We start from the raw sequence: 18881 nt of genomic DNA, 5'->3' as shown, positions 1-18881 counted from the left end.
AATGTTGAGTGTATGCATTCTCTTGATTGTGACATGCAATCAAACGTGAGAAATGTAGACCACTTACGTTGTGCATGTGTGCTTGTTGTGTAAGATTCCTCCAACGCATGAGCGATGGGATCATGTAGTTCGAGTGGAGGAAGTGAAATCTGGGTGTTTGGTTTATCTTCAATGCAAAGAAGAGAGTGATGAGGAGCCTTGAGTGTTTCAACAATTTCCTGATCGGAAGTGAAACCAACCTTAGGACAGCAAGGGCCTGACATAACCATCAGCTCGGGCTGAAGTGCCTCGACAGTCTGTGGGGTTTCGACTTCATTGATAGATAAATCATCATAGACCAGTGTCTTAGATAGATTAACAACAATTGAATCAACATTGTGATCAGATGAAGAAGTAGGGAAATCACGGCAACCAAGATCAAAAAATTAAGGATGTTTGTCGCATCCTCATGATTTGATGAATCGAGCATAGGGGTAGATGAGAAGCAAAGATGTTCACCCTCTGTGTTTTCAAAGTGACAGATGACAGATTGGACGGATTTCTAGAGGAAGATGTGTCCTCTCTGCACTGTAATGACAGATTGACATCCCATGTGTCCTGTGAACGATCGGAAGTAGAAACATCTGGAAATGAGTTTTCACAGGAGAAATCAGCAGTGGAATAATCACAAGGGATGTCAGGATAAAGAAGATGAGGCGCTACTGGAAGGGAGTTATCCTTCATCGTGGGTTCTTCTTTAGATTCCCGCGCTCACTCGTCATGAATGATGGCACAGGTTGCTTGCATAACATCAACTTCATCGACAACTTGATCCTCGTTCACAGCAAGTGTGGAGTCCGAAATGGAAGAACACAAGACAGTACAATCTAGAGGATCAATAGAACGTGGGGATGAAGGTTGAGGGAACGAATCCACGTGACAACCAACAGGTTTACAAGCTAAATCTGCGTAGATATCAAGAGTAGGTAGGGTGGGAGGATGTGACATTTCAATAGATGTGTGTGCATGATCTCCCACATCACTCTGCAATGGTGGAGCTGTTTGATGAGGTGAAGGTGTACAGTCACTTGTGACAAAAACTGTGGCTGCTTATGATTGCACGGATCCATCACCGAAGTGTGCTGAACGAGGCTCGAATATGTGAAGAATATACTCAAGTCTTCCATCGAGAAATTACCAGTCAATTTCATCTTCGAGGAATCTGTATGCAAGATTACAAAAGCGTGTGTAAAACTATTCAACGGATTCATCGGATGCTTTTCATAATTTCAGAATTTCTTGATCGAGTGCTTTACGGTTAAAGTGATGGAAATCACGGTCTATCTCTGGGACCAGATGAGAAAGAGAATGAATAGATTTTTTGGGCAACATGGCACACCAGTGCATTGGGTGCCCTCGAAGCATGTAGACGAACAGCGCGCAGGTCACGTATTCTTCAAAGATTCCATGTCTTTCACATGAGCCTACAACGTTGACCGCGTGCCTAACCAAGGCTACGTGGCCTCCACCATTGTATGTTTTATGTGACAAGCTATCTGAGAGCTTTTCTGAGATAATGAATTTGTTTCCATATGACATACATTCCGGAAGAGAAACTTTGTAGTTAGTCATGATATATATGCAGAGATTCAAAACATATGTGAGGACTTGGCTTGTCATCTGGCCCTCCTTCTAGGGCCAAAATGTTCACGGTACTGGACCCGCCAACATGTCAGGGGATCTCCCCGGTAAGAAGTCCCAATTAAACCTCAGACCCTTTGGGGTAGGAGTCCCAACAGTGGGTCATACGGTAATGCCTTGACTGCAGTTTCGCACAGAGGCAAGTATGATGTCCCTGTTGGTAGCAAGGGTGTGACATATGCGGTAAATCAAGGAAGGTGCATGAACAGTCCTAACACATGGAAAGTGAGGTGAGTGCACCCCTTGGAAACCTATGATAGAACAGAGTTAAGAAGGGAACACACGAGCCAAGATGCATCACAGCATGGAAGGTAAGTTAGCTAGCAATCCAAAGTGATGGTTAAACCAACAGCACATTTCAGAAAGATTCATACATACATATACAGAAATAGCTGCACATGCATGCGTAAGCAAACATATACATATATCATTTAGAATACTCAAGATAGTTGAAATACAATACAAAATATGCATGAAACGTGTTGGCTCTGTTATATTAAGAAGTGTAAGTTCCAATCATACAATACATCCATGTCCAACCACTAGTTTCGGCAGCGGAATGTTTCAGCGACAACCGCCTGCTCCTCCAAAGAGATATACTAGCTTTGCGCAATGGAGAAGCCAAGGCTCATTACAATACTGTCCAAGCTCTCTCTAAGATAGTCCTATTGGAAGCTTGGATGACCAAAAGCATTTACAATGAGTTATAAGGTTATTTATAGCAAAGGGTGGGGTGACCCTTGACATTCCCCTTTGTGACAGTTCATCTACCCTCATGATGCTTCATCTACTCTATGATTGTGACATCCAAATAACGACACTTGAACTTGCACTTGACAAGAGGTTACATTACAATGCACATGTGCCCATGTGAGACAAAATGGCTTGAGCAAGCCATGCAAGACATCACTAACACTCGGTCCGTTGTGATGAGACCAACTCTTTGACGTGCTTGTGATGGTGAAGGTGGTGAGATGATGCCAAGTTTGGTCGTTCGTGATGGTGTGCATGCATTCCCTGGTGACATATTCCTGAAGCAAACTCTTGCCTTCGCTGCATCCCAGTGCATTGGTGTGGCTCCTCCATCCAACTCGTCTGCTAACATGCGCATGGTCTTCTTGGGTGTGGCCAAACCGGCAACACACTGATGCATAGTGTCAGTGTTGATCTTCCAGTGTGTGCTGGTGGTCATGCACATCAACAGTCAACTGCATGTTCAACTCCAGTCGAGGTTGCTTCTTGTCTTTGTATCAGTGAGTGTGCCAAATGGGTTAAATCGCATGCGTGCGCACAATTACACTCATGCTGATGAATTCCCTTACATGTGATCAACAACAATACTCACCATGTCTGCTCCATGCTAGCTGCTGGGATGGATCTATAACTTGTACGAGTGCAGTTTCATTTGTGAGTGCATGTTACACCCACTATTGTACCTGTTCCTACTGCAACTCATTCTCTCATCTATGGAGATCATGTTCTTCCTTGAGTTTCTGCTTCAACACATGCAACTCCTTCTCTATTCCGTTCTCTATCTTTTCATGATCCTCATGTTGCGTCATCACCTCAGAGCCTGAGTCTCCAAAGTTTCTTTTATCACAAGTGGATCTTCCTAAGCTTGCGACTTTGTTTCACCTCTGTGTTGTTAACAACCTTCTTCTTGCATTCGTTGCATCCGTTATGTTGCCTTCAGCTGTTGTTGATGGCACTACTTGTTGTGATGATGTTGTCATCATATCTTGATATCCTTATCTACGAATAACTTGATGTCTTCGCGGGCAAGCAAGTTGATAGAAACTTGATCTACTACAACCCCAAGTGTGCTCTAAACGGTGTCTTTAACTCTTCTCTCATGGAAACCATTGTACCTGTGTTGTTGAGAGGCAGATGAACACCTGTGATACTTGTGTGACTGATCATGAAGGCCACGCAATTTTTGTCGGGAGGTCGAGAGACTGACTACCAAAATTGCGCAAGGCATAGTCCGGGATGTCAGGAGGCTGACTGACTATTGGAACTGTGCAATGCATAGTCCAGCCTAGCCTGTTGAGGATTGAAATTACGCAATGCGCAATTTCAATCAGCAGTGACATGAAACCAGCAAATTGCATTACGCAGTTTTTGGGGCCAATACGACACTGTCTCCAATAATTGCACAATGCAAGCCTGGAGGTCAGTGCCTGGCTAGACTTGTGCAATTTTTGAGGGGAAGACAGAGCCTTTGCTTCCGGAAATGCGTAGTGTTGGCTGGGCAAGGCACGGTCCGGGCTAAGGTAGCCAATCCGGCCGACGAGTGACTAAAAACATGAGAAGTGTGAAAGCATGATGAGATGAGTGCAAACAAGAGTGAATGATCATTCATGCAAACAACAAGTTCAGGATTCGGAAAACGGGAAATCATCCATGAGTGTGAAGCGAGTCACCGCAATGGCGACCGTCCGTGCAAAATAGTGTCATGCATGCAACATCAGTGAGATGTTAATGAAAACTGAAACGGTGCCAGTACAAGCTAGTATGTATCACAACGACAGAAAGTAGTCACTGAAATCAAGCACACAACATTCATACGAAGCGAAACACAAAAAGAGCCAGAAACGCAGCGCGAGACATGAAAAGCGGGCTTACCCCAAAATCGTTGATCTAAATGTACCGACAACTCCTAGATGCAATGTGGGATGTCAAAACTGCAAGATCGATCTGAGGAATGAGCTCTGCAGCATCTCGTTGATGAGTTTCGATAAAATCGAGGTTGCGAGGTGCATGCCACAAATCTAGGGAAAGAAACACTTTGTGGGAGGTTTCTAAAATGATCCTTGCATGTAACCTCTAACTGCTAAAAATAGATCCCTGAAACAAGGGATGTCTTTGCATGTTGGCTTGGGAGGAGAAGCCCATACATGCAAATCAGTTTTGCTCAGTCCCGGAGGGAATCGTCAACTCAACTGCAAATGCAACAGTTGCTCAGCTAGGAGGAAAAAATGCGCATTTCTAGGAGGGAGCTGGGCTGGCTTCCCAAGGGGATTACGCAATTTCTGGGCAGAGCAGGTGATTGCTGCCCAGAATTGCGCAATTTCTGGGCTAAGCAGCCCTACTGGGAGGAGTTGCGCAAATTTCTCAGTGAATAGTGATAGGAAAATTTGCGCAATTCTGGAGCCCAGTAGGCTGCCAGACAGAATTGCGTAAATTCTGGAGGGAAGGTTGGTTTCCCTCCATAATTGGGCAATTTCTTGAGGGAGCTTCTCAGCCTGTAGCTAGACTAAGTCCGGTGAAACAGCCTGTGAGGGGAATGCAACAAGCTTTGATGGACAGGCTGTCATTCTACAAGAAAATAATTGAAGCTTGTGTACTTGACAAGACAAGACATGCTGTTGTGACAGGTTGGTAGGGAGGCTCCAAAACGAAGTTAAGAAAAAAAATTGGAGGGTGGTTGTATCGGATATAGCACATTGGAAAACCTAAAGGAACTAGTTGAGAATGAGTCCAGGCCGGAAGGAGACAAAGAGAATGGTCAAAGTGAGGATGATTCAAAGGATCTGGGGGAAGGAGAAATGAAGGATTACTCCCCCAAAGGAAGGCTCAAAGGTAGTGACAATCTCTCAAGATAAGGATCTATCGCCAAACATGAAAACACCTATCCAACAACAAAGCCATACTATCATAGCGAAGGAAATAACGGGGGTTCTTACAAGGCATATGGCTCAAAATCTTGTTTGGGCAGATGCAGGAAGTAGTCAAGAGACTGAGAGCTATCAGAAAGGGGGAAGGTTGAAACATCAAACCCTGAGAGAAAAGGAAGCTGAACAGAACAAGAAACTGGGAAACTAGCCTGTAATCTCAGAATATTAAAAAATAAAAGGAATAAAACCAAGAATGGAAAGGATGGAGGGACGCCTCAAACCCCCATATTAAATGATCATATTATCCTGGAATATTAAGGGTTTAGGGAGCCCTACAAAGTCCCTAGCTATATAAAAGACATGATAAAGCAAGAATCCCCTTGGATTCTTTTTCTGCAAGAGACAAAAATGGAGGAACAGAAGGTCCATAAAATATTTGGTTCTTTCTGGAAAGAAATTGAAGGAGTTGTCCAACAAGCTCGGGGAGCCTATGGAGGTCTCTACACCTTTTAGTCCCCTTCTCATTTCTCTTTGGTAGATAGTGTAAAGCATCATTTTTGGATTATGGCAGTTCTAGATGACAAAGAAAATGGTGAAACATTACTGTGATTAATGTGTATGAACCTGTGTTGTATGGAATAAAGGCGGAATTTTGGGACTCAGTAGAGTAGATTCGAAGGCGGGGCAGGATTCAAAACTGCATAATTAGAGGCGAATTCAACACTATTTGTAGTGCCTCCGAAAAAAGAGGGGGATCTCTGGTCTGAGATCCTTTCATCGATCGTATGGAAGATTTGATTTCGGATTGGGATCTAATTGATGTGGCCCTGAAGGTAGGTAAATACACCTGGAAAAATAGGCGAGCAAGGGATGCTCACATTGCAGTTCGATTGGATCAATTTCTTCTCCATAGTATTTGGCTTCTCAAAAGCATTGAATGTTGGTCTGTAGTTAAATCCAATGGCGCCTCGAATCATTTCCCAATTACCTTACAATTAGATAAATCGGAAAATTATGAGCCAATTCTGTTTCAATTTAATGTAGCATGGATTTAAGGAGTGTGGGATCTTATTACTAGGCGTGGAAAATCTCGGTCTAGGGCTCTCCATCTTTCATTTGGGAATCCAAAATTTGCAATGTTAAATGGGTTCTTATAAAATGGTTGAAGGAATCATTTGATCCATCGAGGCAAAAGAGGAAAGAACTTATTGAACAGTTGAAAAATTATTACAAATTGACAGAAAATTCGTCGATCGAAGATTGGCGCCTATGGAAGGAAAGAGATTTGACCAGGGATATTTTCTTTACTAATTGACATGAGGAAGCACTATGGTGGCTCAAATCTATAAGTCTCTAGCTAAAGGAAGGGGACCTAAACGCTTATTTTTTTCACAAGTAAGCGAAGGCAAGGGACGTGAGGAATCGGGTTCAAAAAATTGTGCCACAAGGAAAATAAAAAAAATGCAGATTTTGAAGAAATTAAGAAAGAAGTGTATCATCACTTCAAAGAATTATACTCTAAAGAGAAAACGTCTTTGGATCAGGCAGGAGAGTTCCTCAGGTACATGTCGTCAATAATCTCCCATTATGCAAATTTAAATTTGATGAAGCCGATTGTTGAGGAAGAGACATTGGTGGTTATTAGATCCCTTCATCCGGACAAAGCCCCTACGCCAGATGGATTTCCTATCTTCTTTTATTGTGAATTTTCCCCCCTAATCAAATTTGATCTCCTAAAAATGTTAAATTATTCCTATGAGAATAAAAAATTGGGAGGGGGTACAAATTCCTCTTTCCTAGCTTTAATTCCAAAGGAATCAAATCCTATGAATTTTTTCACATTCCAACCTGTATCCCTTTACAATGTGTCTTACAAGATTCAAACCAAAATCATAGCCAATCATTTGAAGCCCTTTCTCCCCTATTTTATCTAGGAGAATTGGGGAGGATTCATGCAGTACAAGAACATAATGGATAACATCATCATGGTACAAGAAGCAGTCCACTCCAGTAAGAAAGCGGGACATGAAGGAATGGCTATCAAGTTGGATATGGAAAATGCATTTGATCGGGTAAAATATTCCTTTCTTATTTTTGTTCTCGAATAATTATTTTTGGTCAAGAATTTATTCAATGGATAAAAGTTTGCATTGGTAGTACCTAGATCGCCCCATTGATTAATGGGCGTCCAACCCCCTTCTTTGTGGCTTCTCGAGGATTAAGACAAGGCTGTCCCTTATCCCCCCTTTTATATATCATCATGGCGGAAAGCCTCAGTAGAAGACTAGAAGCAGCTAGGGAGCATGGCTAACTTCCAGGGCTCAGAATAGCTAAGAATGTAAAAGAGATTAACCATTTGTAGTTTATCGATGAAACACTCCTCCTTGGTGGGGCTTCTAGAATTATTGCAACTATATTTAAAGAGGTCCTGGATAGTTATTTGAGGGTTTCCAGAGGTATGGTGAATAAGAAGAAAACTCTGATATTAGGCTGGAACAGTTCATAAAACACTTTGCTTGAAAATTCCTGCATACTAGGGTTCCCTCTAGCCAAAAGTTGGAGAGATTTCCTTTATCTCAGTCTCCCAATATCCTTGGGGCCATCCTCTAGGGAGGATTGGGAAGCGGTTATCAAAAAAATCCAAAAACGAATCCAATCTTGGGGCACACCCACAAGCCTCTAGCATATGGATTAGGATTTGGAACAAGGCTAGTATTCCAAAAATAAATACCTTCTGCTGGGAGTTGGTTCTCGGAAAAATATTAACAGCAGAGATTTTTTTTTTAAGAAGGCAGATACAGGGACCATCATGGTGTGTGCTATGGAAAAATGCAGAATAAGATATCTTCCATATGTTTTTTCATTGTCCCTTCACTACAGAAGTATGGAGATCAGTGTTGCTCCCAATAAGTCAAATTCATTATATTCCTTCAAATTGGTCGGAATGTTTGAAAACTGGAGTTTGCACCCACCGTGGAACCATGGCCCCTCTTTAATCATCTCCAATTTTTTGGGCTGCTATACCGAAATATATATGTTGGGTAGTTTGACTCACAAGAAACACCGTTATTTTCAAGGAAATAAAGCTTAGTGTTTCATCTATAGCGTTGAAATACTCTCAAATTCCATTTGAAGCGGTATCATCGAGAGGTTTCGATCCTGATGATTTGGCCAATCTCTCGAAAGCAAAAAAAAAATAATAATAAATAAATAAAAAATGTCTTAATGTCAAAATACCCCTTGACGTAAAAGGGTCCCTAATTTATGGTCAAAGGAAGATGTCATATATCATTAGTATGCCAAAAGAATAGTTTGAGTGGAGAAATTTGTTGGGCCGATATCTACTCCTTTTTATGGTGCTTCGAAAGGGAATCTAGGGGAGGCAAGAGCGGGAGGGGTTACCTATCTCCCAACTGGAAAAGTAGGAAAATTTTGTGTGGGGACTGGGATTAGCCTCAAATAATCATGTGGAGAACTAGGACTATGGAAAGGGCTCAAGTTGATAACCCCTGAAGGAATTCTTCAATTAAGTCTATTTGGAGACTCTTATAACCATTCAAAAATGTACCAAATTAAAACATAACAAGGAGTTCAATTTAACACCAACTATGCAAAGAACCAATTTGATTATGGATAAATTTGAGATTCTAGATTTCTATCATATGAAAGAGGGAGAATAATGCTTTAGTGGATGTCTAAGCCAATATGGGCGTCAACCTAGAGCAAGGCGAATTGAGGAAGGATGAGGATAATCTGCTTAACAGGTTAATTAAATGCTATAGATATGAGATGGTACATCTGCTTTGCGATAGATGTCCCGATAGTATGACAGTATCTCCATCCAACAAATGGATAATATTGAGGATTAATGATAGGCATGTGGACATGTGGGATGTTGTAGTTCAAGATTTAAGGCAGGCAAGAGGAGTAGTTATTTTTGTGATCGAGAAGGAATGCCTCAGATCGATCATGTGGGTTCATAATCTAGATCAAGAAGCAATGAATTACAATATGGTAGCAGGTGTGCAATGAAATCGAGTAGCATTAAAATTGAATGGACTTCCCCTGCCGTCATTTTGGAGCTAATATTGGCTATAAGAATATGGTTGTGCAAGATGCAAGCACTGTGGCTTTCCATTCATTCTCGTTGTGCTGAAGAAATGGTCTCCTCGTCAGGCAATGGTGTTGGAAGCTGCTCAAGCGAAATTAATCGAGCATTCAAGCAGGAAATTAAGAATATGATATCCAAGATAGGAGGGAAAATAATCTTTGAAGCCCACTCTCATTTCACCTTGGTTTTTGGGAAATTAGATGGCTTGAGGTGAGATGTTGAGAATGTGCAGGCAGCAGTGGAGGTAATTTTATCCAAGATGGAAAACCTTGACTTCAAAGTGGAAAATTATGAAGTTAAGGTGGAGAATGCAGTTGTCTCGATGTTAAAATAATTCTTTAGTATTGGTAAGAGTGGTGACCAGGATTTTGCATTAGGTGAGGGAGGATCTCTCCCTCCGCAGCCTTCTAACCATCTGGAGACACAACAAGAGCATGAGCGGCAAGGAGATGTGAACACAAGTCAGCAAGAGGAAGAGGAAATGACTATCATGGAATAATTCGAGCAAAACGGCGTGGAGAGAACTACATAGTTAAGTTTTTAGCATTAGTAATATTATGTTATGTAGGTATGTAAGTATAAATGGAGTTTTTTGGTGAGACTACAAGGAGAATGATGTAAAAAATCTGGAGAGGACATCTATGCTTAATCATAGACTTTGGTCAGACCACTTATGAAGGGTTGTGGAAACTTTGTTGCTTCTAAATGTAATGGTTTTGGCCAGATTCCACATTGATTAATAGAAATATAACTGTTTCTTTTTAAAAACTTATATGCAAATACAAATACATATACACAAGAAATTGGCTATGATATTTACTATGACTAAATTACTATCGCATTATTGCTATGATTCCACTTTGAGATTTAGACATGCCAATGAGTTGTAGCATTATATTGGACATTATGTACACTTTGATCATAAGAGTGTCTTCAATCTTAACATGGAGCAATGGACCAGGAAACTCGGCATTCATAGTGATGATATTTTTTGTTACACGTGACCTTTCTACTGATGTAGATTGAAGTTGAATGTCCAATTAACCACCTATAAAACTTTATTTTTTGAAATTAAAGAATTAGTATTGCATATATATATATTCAATTTAAAAGTGCCAACATCCATCTTAATCCTGAAGTATAAGATCAACACTAGTTCAAAATTTTAAAATTTCACCATCAAAGGAAAAGCATGTCCCCTATTACAACACTCTAACTGATAATATCTCATTCCTAAATCACCTTACCTTTTATTCCTAGATATTGCATAATTCTGAACAGTAAGCAAACCTTTTTGTTATTTTTATATTGTATCATTTCGACTTCAACTTCAAACTCCACAAAACATGTACCAATGTTGATTGATTTAGAGAACAAAATAGACCTTGATTACAAAAGTAAGGAGATCGATTATTTATACATTTAGAAGTTCAGTGATTAATTTGGGTTGAAGTTGTTAGAAATAGATATATTTGGTGAAGTTATGCATTGGATTCCCTAAGACATAAATTTAGTCTACGTGTGAAATTCATTGTATTTTTAGCAATAAACGATTTCCATGCATGCACAAGCACAGTTGGTTCCATGCATGCACAAACACAGTTGGTCACAAATGCTTATATTATAAGAATTTTATACTATCAACACACTCCCTCCCACACTATCATTCGACATAGTTAATAAGTTTTACTGAAACTCGTTATTATTTCAAGTTGTGACTCACTACTATTTTTTTATTTTGGAACTTTATTGTTACAATTTAAGATGTTGAAACTTACGATTTTCTAACTTACTTAATGCAATTTTATTATCAATATAGATATATCTTAACCGCGGATCTAACAGCCACAGATCTAACAAGAGCCGAGAGGAATCAAATCTCTTGAGGGGCAAACCATTTTTATAGTGCAAAACTTCCAAATATTACATCCCTCTAGGGACTTGATAGATGATGGTTAAAATGGCTCTCTCTCTCTCTCTCTCTCTCTCTATATATATATATATATATATATATATATATATATATTAATTTTATGTCTTTTAATTTGCATTTTTAAATGCATAAACGGATTCAACCCTTTAAAAATCCCTTGAATACATGGAATAAAATAGCTTGAACATGCAATTCCAACAAAGTTTTGTTCCATTCAAAATTAACCCTTAATAAAAAGGTCAAAAATGTAAAATAATGATACTTGAAATACTATAACAATAAGAATCTAATTTTTCAATTACTTTTTTGTTGTTCTAGTTGTTATTATTATTATAAACCATATATAATATGTGAATGGTTTACATTGAAATAATTTAGTTAGTTAACATGAAGAGTGATTCATTATCCATATTAAAGTTTTTTTCTATTAATATATCTTTAAATGCATTTCAATAATACTTTCAATTACTTCTATTCGCACATTGAAATATTTTATTGCAGTTAACAAATACACATAAATGTTTTTTGTTTTTTCTAAAATTGATATTAAAATAAATTAGTTAACATGGATATTAAAATGGTTTATTTACAGATTCAATTGAAATATGAAAACATAAATAATATCAATTTTATTTATTTTTTACTTTAATTATTTAAAGGAATTTTAAAAGTTGATATAAATCATGTTATTTCATATGGAAATAGAAATATTTTATTTATAACTAATAGTGAAAGTGAAATATTTCAGGCATATCCCCGAATGCGGGTGATCTATAAAAGCATTAACCATGATGGGACGGGGGAAGGCGCAGCATAGAAGGCACCTGTCCAGCATGCTCGCCGGACAGAATATCAGGTGGGTGGATATGAACTCGCAGGTGGTTAACATTACGGTTGTTTGTTTGTTTGGTCTCGGCATTAAATCGTTGTCCAGTTACGCCTGCACTGGAGGATTTCTGCCTGCAACGATCTTGATTGCTATAGTAATGGCGGGTGAGAACCGAGGGGGTGGCACTCGCATATTTAATAGCTTCAGCTTTAGCAACATGCTAATGTGTTTCAATCTGTTTGGAACGATTCAGAGTTTTGATACAGATTGGGCTTGGGGGGGGTCATGCTCCGGTTGCTGTCTTCGGATTGCGCCTAAGGCAGGTCTCACAGTGCGTAATTTCCCCTCATCTGTTGGCGTCATCCCCTGTGGTGTTCGTGGAATTCTCATTGCTGGTTGTGGAACTTCCTCTGAAGGAGATTTCAACATTTTTGTTCGTGCTTTTCTGGCCGCTATGCCGAGACCCCGCCAGCGCATGCTTAGCCGCAGAGGCTCCGGCCGCGGCAACCCTTCGCGCCCTTCTGCTGGGTCTGGCTCCATGAGGCAAGCTCCTCCTCCTCTGGGAACAGAGAGCATTCTGAGACCAAGTCAATACCTAGACCCAAACTCTCCAGACGACTCCAATTCACCGTCCTTTGGCTCAGCTATATTCTCGTTCAATTGCTCTCAATCGCACGCGGATTACGGCTCATGTCTCTGTTCTCTTCTTAGAATTAGCCCAAGATGAGGGCGAGCCTAGTGCCCCTATACCTCACTCAGAGGAAGATCAAAATCTCAACTCTCCGCGGCCTTCTACTGATATGCAACACGGGACTTCTCAGCCAACCAGCGCCATCAACATAGTGCCAGTTGCTCATGCTCAGCCGGACAGGAAGGAACCGGAAGAGGTATGGTGCAGGATTGTGGAGGAGCCACCCGACGAGTAAACTTGTGTTTCAGCTGTTCATCAGTTTTTTGAAGCCTAGTGGAAAGGAGGAAAGGTTCTTTCTGGCACTGTCTGTCAAGCTTTCTTTATGTTCTTGTGTCGGGTCTATTGTCTAGTTTCTGTTGTGTCGGGATTATTGTCTAGTGTCTGTTGTTTGTATCTCTCTGATTCCCCTGCGCAGGATATCACATTCAAATCCCCAGTTTTTGACGTAGGCATGCTCAAACGGCCTACCTCTCAGGCATGATGGCTTTCTTTGTTCAATCGACGTAACAGTACTCTCTTTTTGTATATAATAGATTAAGCATACTTAGAAAAAAAAAGAAATATTTCAAGCATATCTCTAGGTTGTAATATCAACAATCAATAAAAACGAGTGGAGTTAAAGTGTGAAACTATGTTTTATAATATCTTTAAGTAAAACCAATCAAATATGTATATTTAATTTTTAATTTAATTATAATGGACATTAATTTTTAATTTAAAGAATATTTTATTTTTATTCTAAAAGGGGCACGTGTCAACTCCACATTGAGCACTGAAGAAATTACACATCACCCTCATACTGGGCTATAGAAAGAGTTTCTCAGCTCAACAAAGACTACTAAAACTCATTTCAAAACTACAGCTACTTCAACTCATTATTATTGCGGTGCATTTCAACATTTGTATTTTTAGTTAAGTTATTGCTTGCATTTTAACTTCAAAGTGTCATTGTATCTTAAATTAATTCCCAAAAGTTGCCAATGCAATTTTTAATATTCTTGAATCAAAACTATTCACATTATATGATTGGGTCAGTATAAACATTTTCATTGCCAACATTTGGGTTTGGTCATTTCCATAAGAATCCATATCCACGATATCCATGTGTAATAAATTTAGTTTCCAGAGTCCAAACTATAACTATATGGTTGATCTGAAAATTTTATTCCACCCAATTGCAATGTTTTGTTTTTAAAAAATTATTATATAAGCCTACCAACCAAATATTTCAACTACTTTTAGATTTTTGGTTGTATATCTCTTCCAATAAATTAACTAAGACATGCACTTTGGAATTGCCAATATGTCATGTATGCAAAGCTTGATTTATTCGTGAGAGATGACTCCACTTGTAGAAGATTTATGTTCAATTTGTTCTTATGGTTTGATCATTCAAATTGATTTGTTATAAATAATTAATTAGGTGCATCACACATTGATATTTTTTATCAAGGAACGTTATTGTATTTCTTAGAGGTATGATCCAATTTTAATTAAACATTGGAAGCATGGAAGATGAGTATTTATTAGCACTTAACATGGTTTGATCATTCAAATTGATTTGTTATAAATAATTAATTAGGTGCATCACACATTGATCTTTTTTATCTAAGGGATGTTACTGTATCTACTAGAGGTATGATCCAATTTTAATTAAACATTGGAAGCATGGAAGATGAGTATTTATCAGCACTTAACAGTGAAAATCCCAACACTCAGGTACACCTACATCCAACTAATTACATCTTCATTTTAATTTGAAACCTAGTGCTACAATATTTCAAATGGTTATTTATTATATAACATTATACCTTGTCATATTATTCAATGGATGATATGATGGTTATTTATTATATAACATTATGCCTTGTCATATTATTCAATGGATGATATGATTTTAGACAAGCAACAAAGCTTTATTTCAAATTCCCCTAAGAGCATTGTCAACATTGTTGAACATAGACAAGAAAACAGTAAAATGGTTGAATTCAACAATGCACCAATATAATCCTAAACAACAAACAATTAATTGTTACCACATATTTTTAATCGATATTCTATCTCTCAACATATAAACACATTTAAATAAACCATGTCAATCAATTATTTTGATGAAGATCAGCTAAAGACTAGTCACATTGAAATTGAAATAATAATAATAAGAAAATAAATAACATCACTTATGACTTATTAAAGTGTCTTTATACATTCTCTAATGGGGTTGCGATCCTAGAGAATGTTTTTATGTCATCGTTTGGAAAACATGCAGCATTACACTTGGCTTGATTTGGTTATGGTGTGGCACTGGTTTTATATCAATACTCAATGGCATCAACTCGCTATAAATGCATGGTAGATGGTAGAGGGTGTCCACAATGTATCGTGCAATCTAGTGGTGGTGAGGGTATACCTTCACCCCACCAATTGTGGTGCTCTTTGGTTAAGTTTCTATGGCTAAATTTTTTATGGTGTTTCATTGCTCCTACAGTATATTAGAATATTGTTTGGAGTCAAGGTGGAGGCGGTCAGTCCTAGTTCATGATTTTAAACCTATTATTGGTAGTAGGGATTATTTGGAGTTTGGGTGGAGGCATTCACTTTTGGTTTGTGATTACAAGCATACTCATGTTAACGTTGGGCAAATATTCTTTGATATTTTCCTACACTCCTCATCAAGTGGTCCTTTGAATTGTTGGTTGTCCTTTCGAATTTAGCGCTCTAAGACCCCGAATTCGCAAATATTTCTTAATCCTGCTCTATTTTGGTTAATGGATGTTGATATTCAAGGAATTTATTAACTTGGTTGTAATTTGGGCTGCTATACTTTGTTTCAGTGGAGTTTATATCAAACTTGGGCTCTTTATTCCTTTCTTGGTTCTAATCCCTTTTGTTTAGTTTCGTGGTGGGAATGGGGTTTCTTCAATTTATCTTAAATTTCTGTCTTTGTGTCATATTAGTGTTGTTTTATCTCAGTGCCAGTGGTCTTTTTTTTTTGGTGGGGATTCACAAGATTATTGTCTCAGATCTAGTGATCTGTGTTTGTTGGGAATCTATCTTTGTGGTGCCTAGTGGGGTTTTTTTGTCTAATCCTGCTTCAATGTATATCAAGTTGTTGGCGATGGGGGGATGATTGTCTTTTGTTCCTCACAAGTCCTCAAAAATTCAATTGTTAAGCATTTGCATTGTTCAATGGGTGTTGGGTTTCATTCAATTTGTGGTCTTTGTCCTCTCATTCCAATCGCTATGCCTCCACAACAACACATGGCTAGTCGTAGAGGAGGAGCGAGCTCTTTTGGAGTTTGTCGTCATCTGTTTGCTTGAGAGTCCATTGCATCATATTTTGATCGTGTCCCTCCTGAAGTTCGCCAAAAAATTCAACAGCTAGAAGAGAAGGAATTTGCCTTCGTCCCTATTTCTCTAACTCAAAAAGTGGGAGGCAATGGCTTTCAATGTCTTTCATATCCTAGAAATTTAAGAAAAAGAAAATTGCATTTCTTGCATTCACTCTTTGCCAAGAGAATATCAAGCGCATGATTAGAAATATCTATTTTTGTTTGGATGATATTAATGCACGTTTACACCGTGTGGAAAGCTACATTATTTCTAACTCTAAATCTGGAGGGCTTACTGATCCTTTGGTTGATCCTCCTAGTCCTTCATAACTTAACACTATGGTTTCATTCAATTTGTGGTCTTTATCCTCTCATTCCAATCATTATGCCTCCACGTCAACGTATGGCTAGTTGTAGAGGTAGAGCGAGCTCTTTTGGAGTCTGTCATCCTCTATTTACTTGCGAGTCCATTGCATCATATTTTCATTGTGTCCCTCCTAAAGTTCGCCAGGAAATTCAACAGCTAGAAGAGAAGGAATTCGCCGACGTCCCTATTTCTCTGACTCACAAGTAGCAGGCAATAGCTTTCAATGTCTTTCAGATCCTAGAAATTTAAGAAAAAGAACATTGCATTTATTGCATTCACTCTTTGCCAAGAGATGAAATGCATGACTTGAAATATCTATTATTGTTTGGATGACATTGAAAGCTACATTATTTCTAACTCTAAAATCTGAAGGGCTTACTAATCCTTTGGTTGATCATCCTCGTCCTTCATAACATAACATTGTTGATTTCATTGTGCTTTCTTCAGAGTAGGAGCTCATATTTGCAGTTTGAAAATTTTGGGTTATATGGATTTCTGTCTCTAGCTTTTTTAGTCACTTTTGAAGTTTTCTTCATGGTTGAATCTGATAGTCTTCCACAGTGTTCATGGTTGGTGGAACTTTATATGTTTTGGCTACTTGTGGGGCCATCATAAACTCAGATTATTCCTTATTCATGTCTCTTACCAGGACTGGTTATGTGGTGTTTTTAGATCATCTATGGTCCCTAGTTGGTTCTTTATATTTTGTTATCCCTCAAATGATAGTTATCAATGGTTTACATGTAAGGTGCGAGCTCTCTCCAGGTCTTTGCCTACTTATATTTCTTTCCGCAAGGGTGGCACACGATTTCAGTTGGTCATGGTGTGTTTTGAGCATAAGTACGATGAAGATTCATTTTGTAGAGATGGTGTGTTGTCTCTATGCTTCATCGTTTGTCTTTAGCGTCACGTGTTTAGAAATTTTAATTTTACCATCTTTGATTAATAATTGCGATTGGGGTTTTAGTTTCCAAATGTGTAATACCAATATGATTGGGATGGTATTGAGGTGTGCATTAGGAGGAAAAGTCTCGAGGATGCCATTTCGGTCATATTGGGATGGTATTGAGGTGTGCATTAGGAGGAAAAGTCTCCAGGATGCCATTTCGGTCTGTTGCATCATATGTAAACATTTTTTTTATTAATGAAAATCATTAGCATTAGCCTACAAACGAAAAAAATGTCTTTATACATTATAGCTATATACATTTTTTGACTAGTAACATTGAAAGAAAAAATGCAGTTTTCCACCTCATATATTAATTTGCATTTTTCTAAAAACATAATTAATTTCCACTTGAACAGCAAACACTGCCATGCAATGTTTGTTTAACGATAGAATACTATAACAACAGTGACTTGAAATAGAAAAAAGTTCAAGTGACGCACTTAGAATGCCAAATATTATTGATACAATGCCCATAAATTTAATTTTAAGTTTTAATATAAAATGTATTTTATATAAATTTTGTTTTGACTTATTTAACGATAGAATATTAGGACAACAGTGACCTAGAGTTAAATAAATAAATAAAATTGTATGACACACTTAAGATGCCAAATGTTTGTATTTTGTCATTTCACAAGCTTCAAACGAGCATCGGAACTGAAATGTGACTCTACACAAATCCAGTTAATAAATAACCAGTCGGGATGATTATCTTCGGATCCGAAACTGCTCCTTACCATCTTGGATACATAATGCGAATACTATGGAAATTAATGTGAATACCATATGGAAATTGCTCCTAGCAGTTAAGTGCAATGTTCTACATATTCACATGATACAGCTTCCCACTAAATAATATGTTTTCAGAGTCCAGAAAACCACACCTATATTCTAAATAGAAGCTACATTAAAGGACAATTTGATTTAACAATCTGACCACCAGAAGCATAAAAAGCAGGCCATCAATCATTATAAGTACCAACATTCCTTCTATTGAAATTGATCGGGACCCAAAACAATTGTCCCATTATAGGCAGCTGATACATACTATAACTTCAATATTTTTGTATTTCAAAAATAGATACACGAGCACTGCAACACACTGTTGACATATGCAGACCCGCCAAAGCCTTCAACAAAAGAATACTGTCTGCCAAACTTGTATGGCAGACTAGACTGCACCGACGGAGATGGCTTGTATAGAGAGGGAAAGAAACATGAGAGCCATTACATTCCATAACCAAATACTGCTCGGATCTTATGGAAAATAAGTTCTTTCCAACCTCTCTCGGTGTTCTCGACAACAGTGGCATTGCCATACCTGTCATGATACAGAGGGAAAACTAGTTAAAAACTAAGATGTATAGAAATC

The 18881-nt window shown here is 38.4% G+C and overlaps 1 protein-coding gene across 3 annotated transcripts in view; it reads right to left on the bottom strand.

The window, feature by feature from the left end:
* The window catches only part of LOC149239028 (uncharacterized), a 50975-nt gene that overhangs the window by 13743 nt on the left and 18351 nt on the right, over nucleotides 1-18881 (bottom strand). For 2 of the 3 annotated variants that reach the window (XM_089373295.1, XM_089373294.1), the window contains one exon: nucleotides 18269-18830. The exons of the other annotated variant lie outside the window; for it this stretch is intronic. In XM_089373295.1, the coding sequence (XP_089229421.1) occupies nucleotides 18768-18830 (63 nt within the window). In that variant the 3' untranslated portion in view covers nucleotides 18269-18767. Of the gene's footprint in view, nucleotides 1-18268; nucleotides 18831-18881 lie in introns of those variants that run through there. 3 annotated transcript variants of the gene reach the window in all.

Source organism: Pinus tabuliformis, chromosome 8 (genome assembly GCF_031772625.1).
Source record: "Pinus tabuliformis cultivar Carrire ecotype Pingquan chromosome 8, CPIR1, whole genome shotgun sequence".
Classification (NCBI taxonomy): Eukaryota; Viridiplantae; Streptophyta; class Pinopsida; order Pinales; family Pinaceae; genus Pinus; species Pinus tabuliformis.
This window is presented reverse-complemented; position numbering and strand designations above follow the sequence as displayed.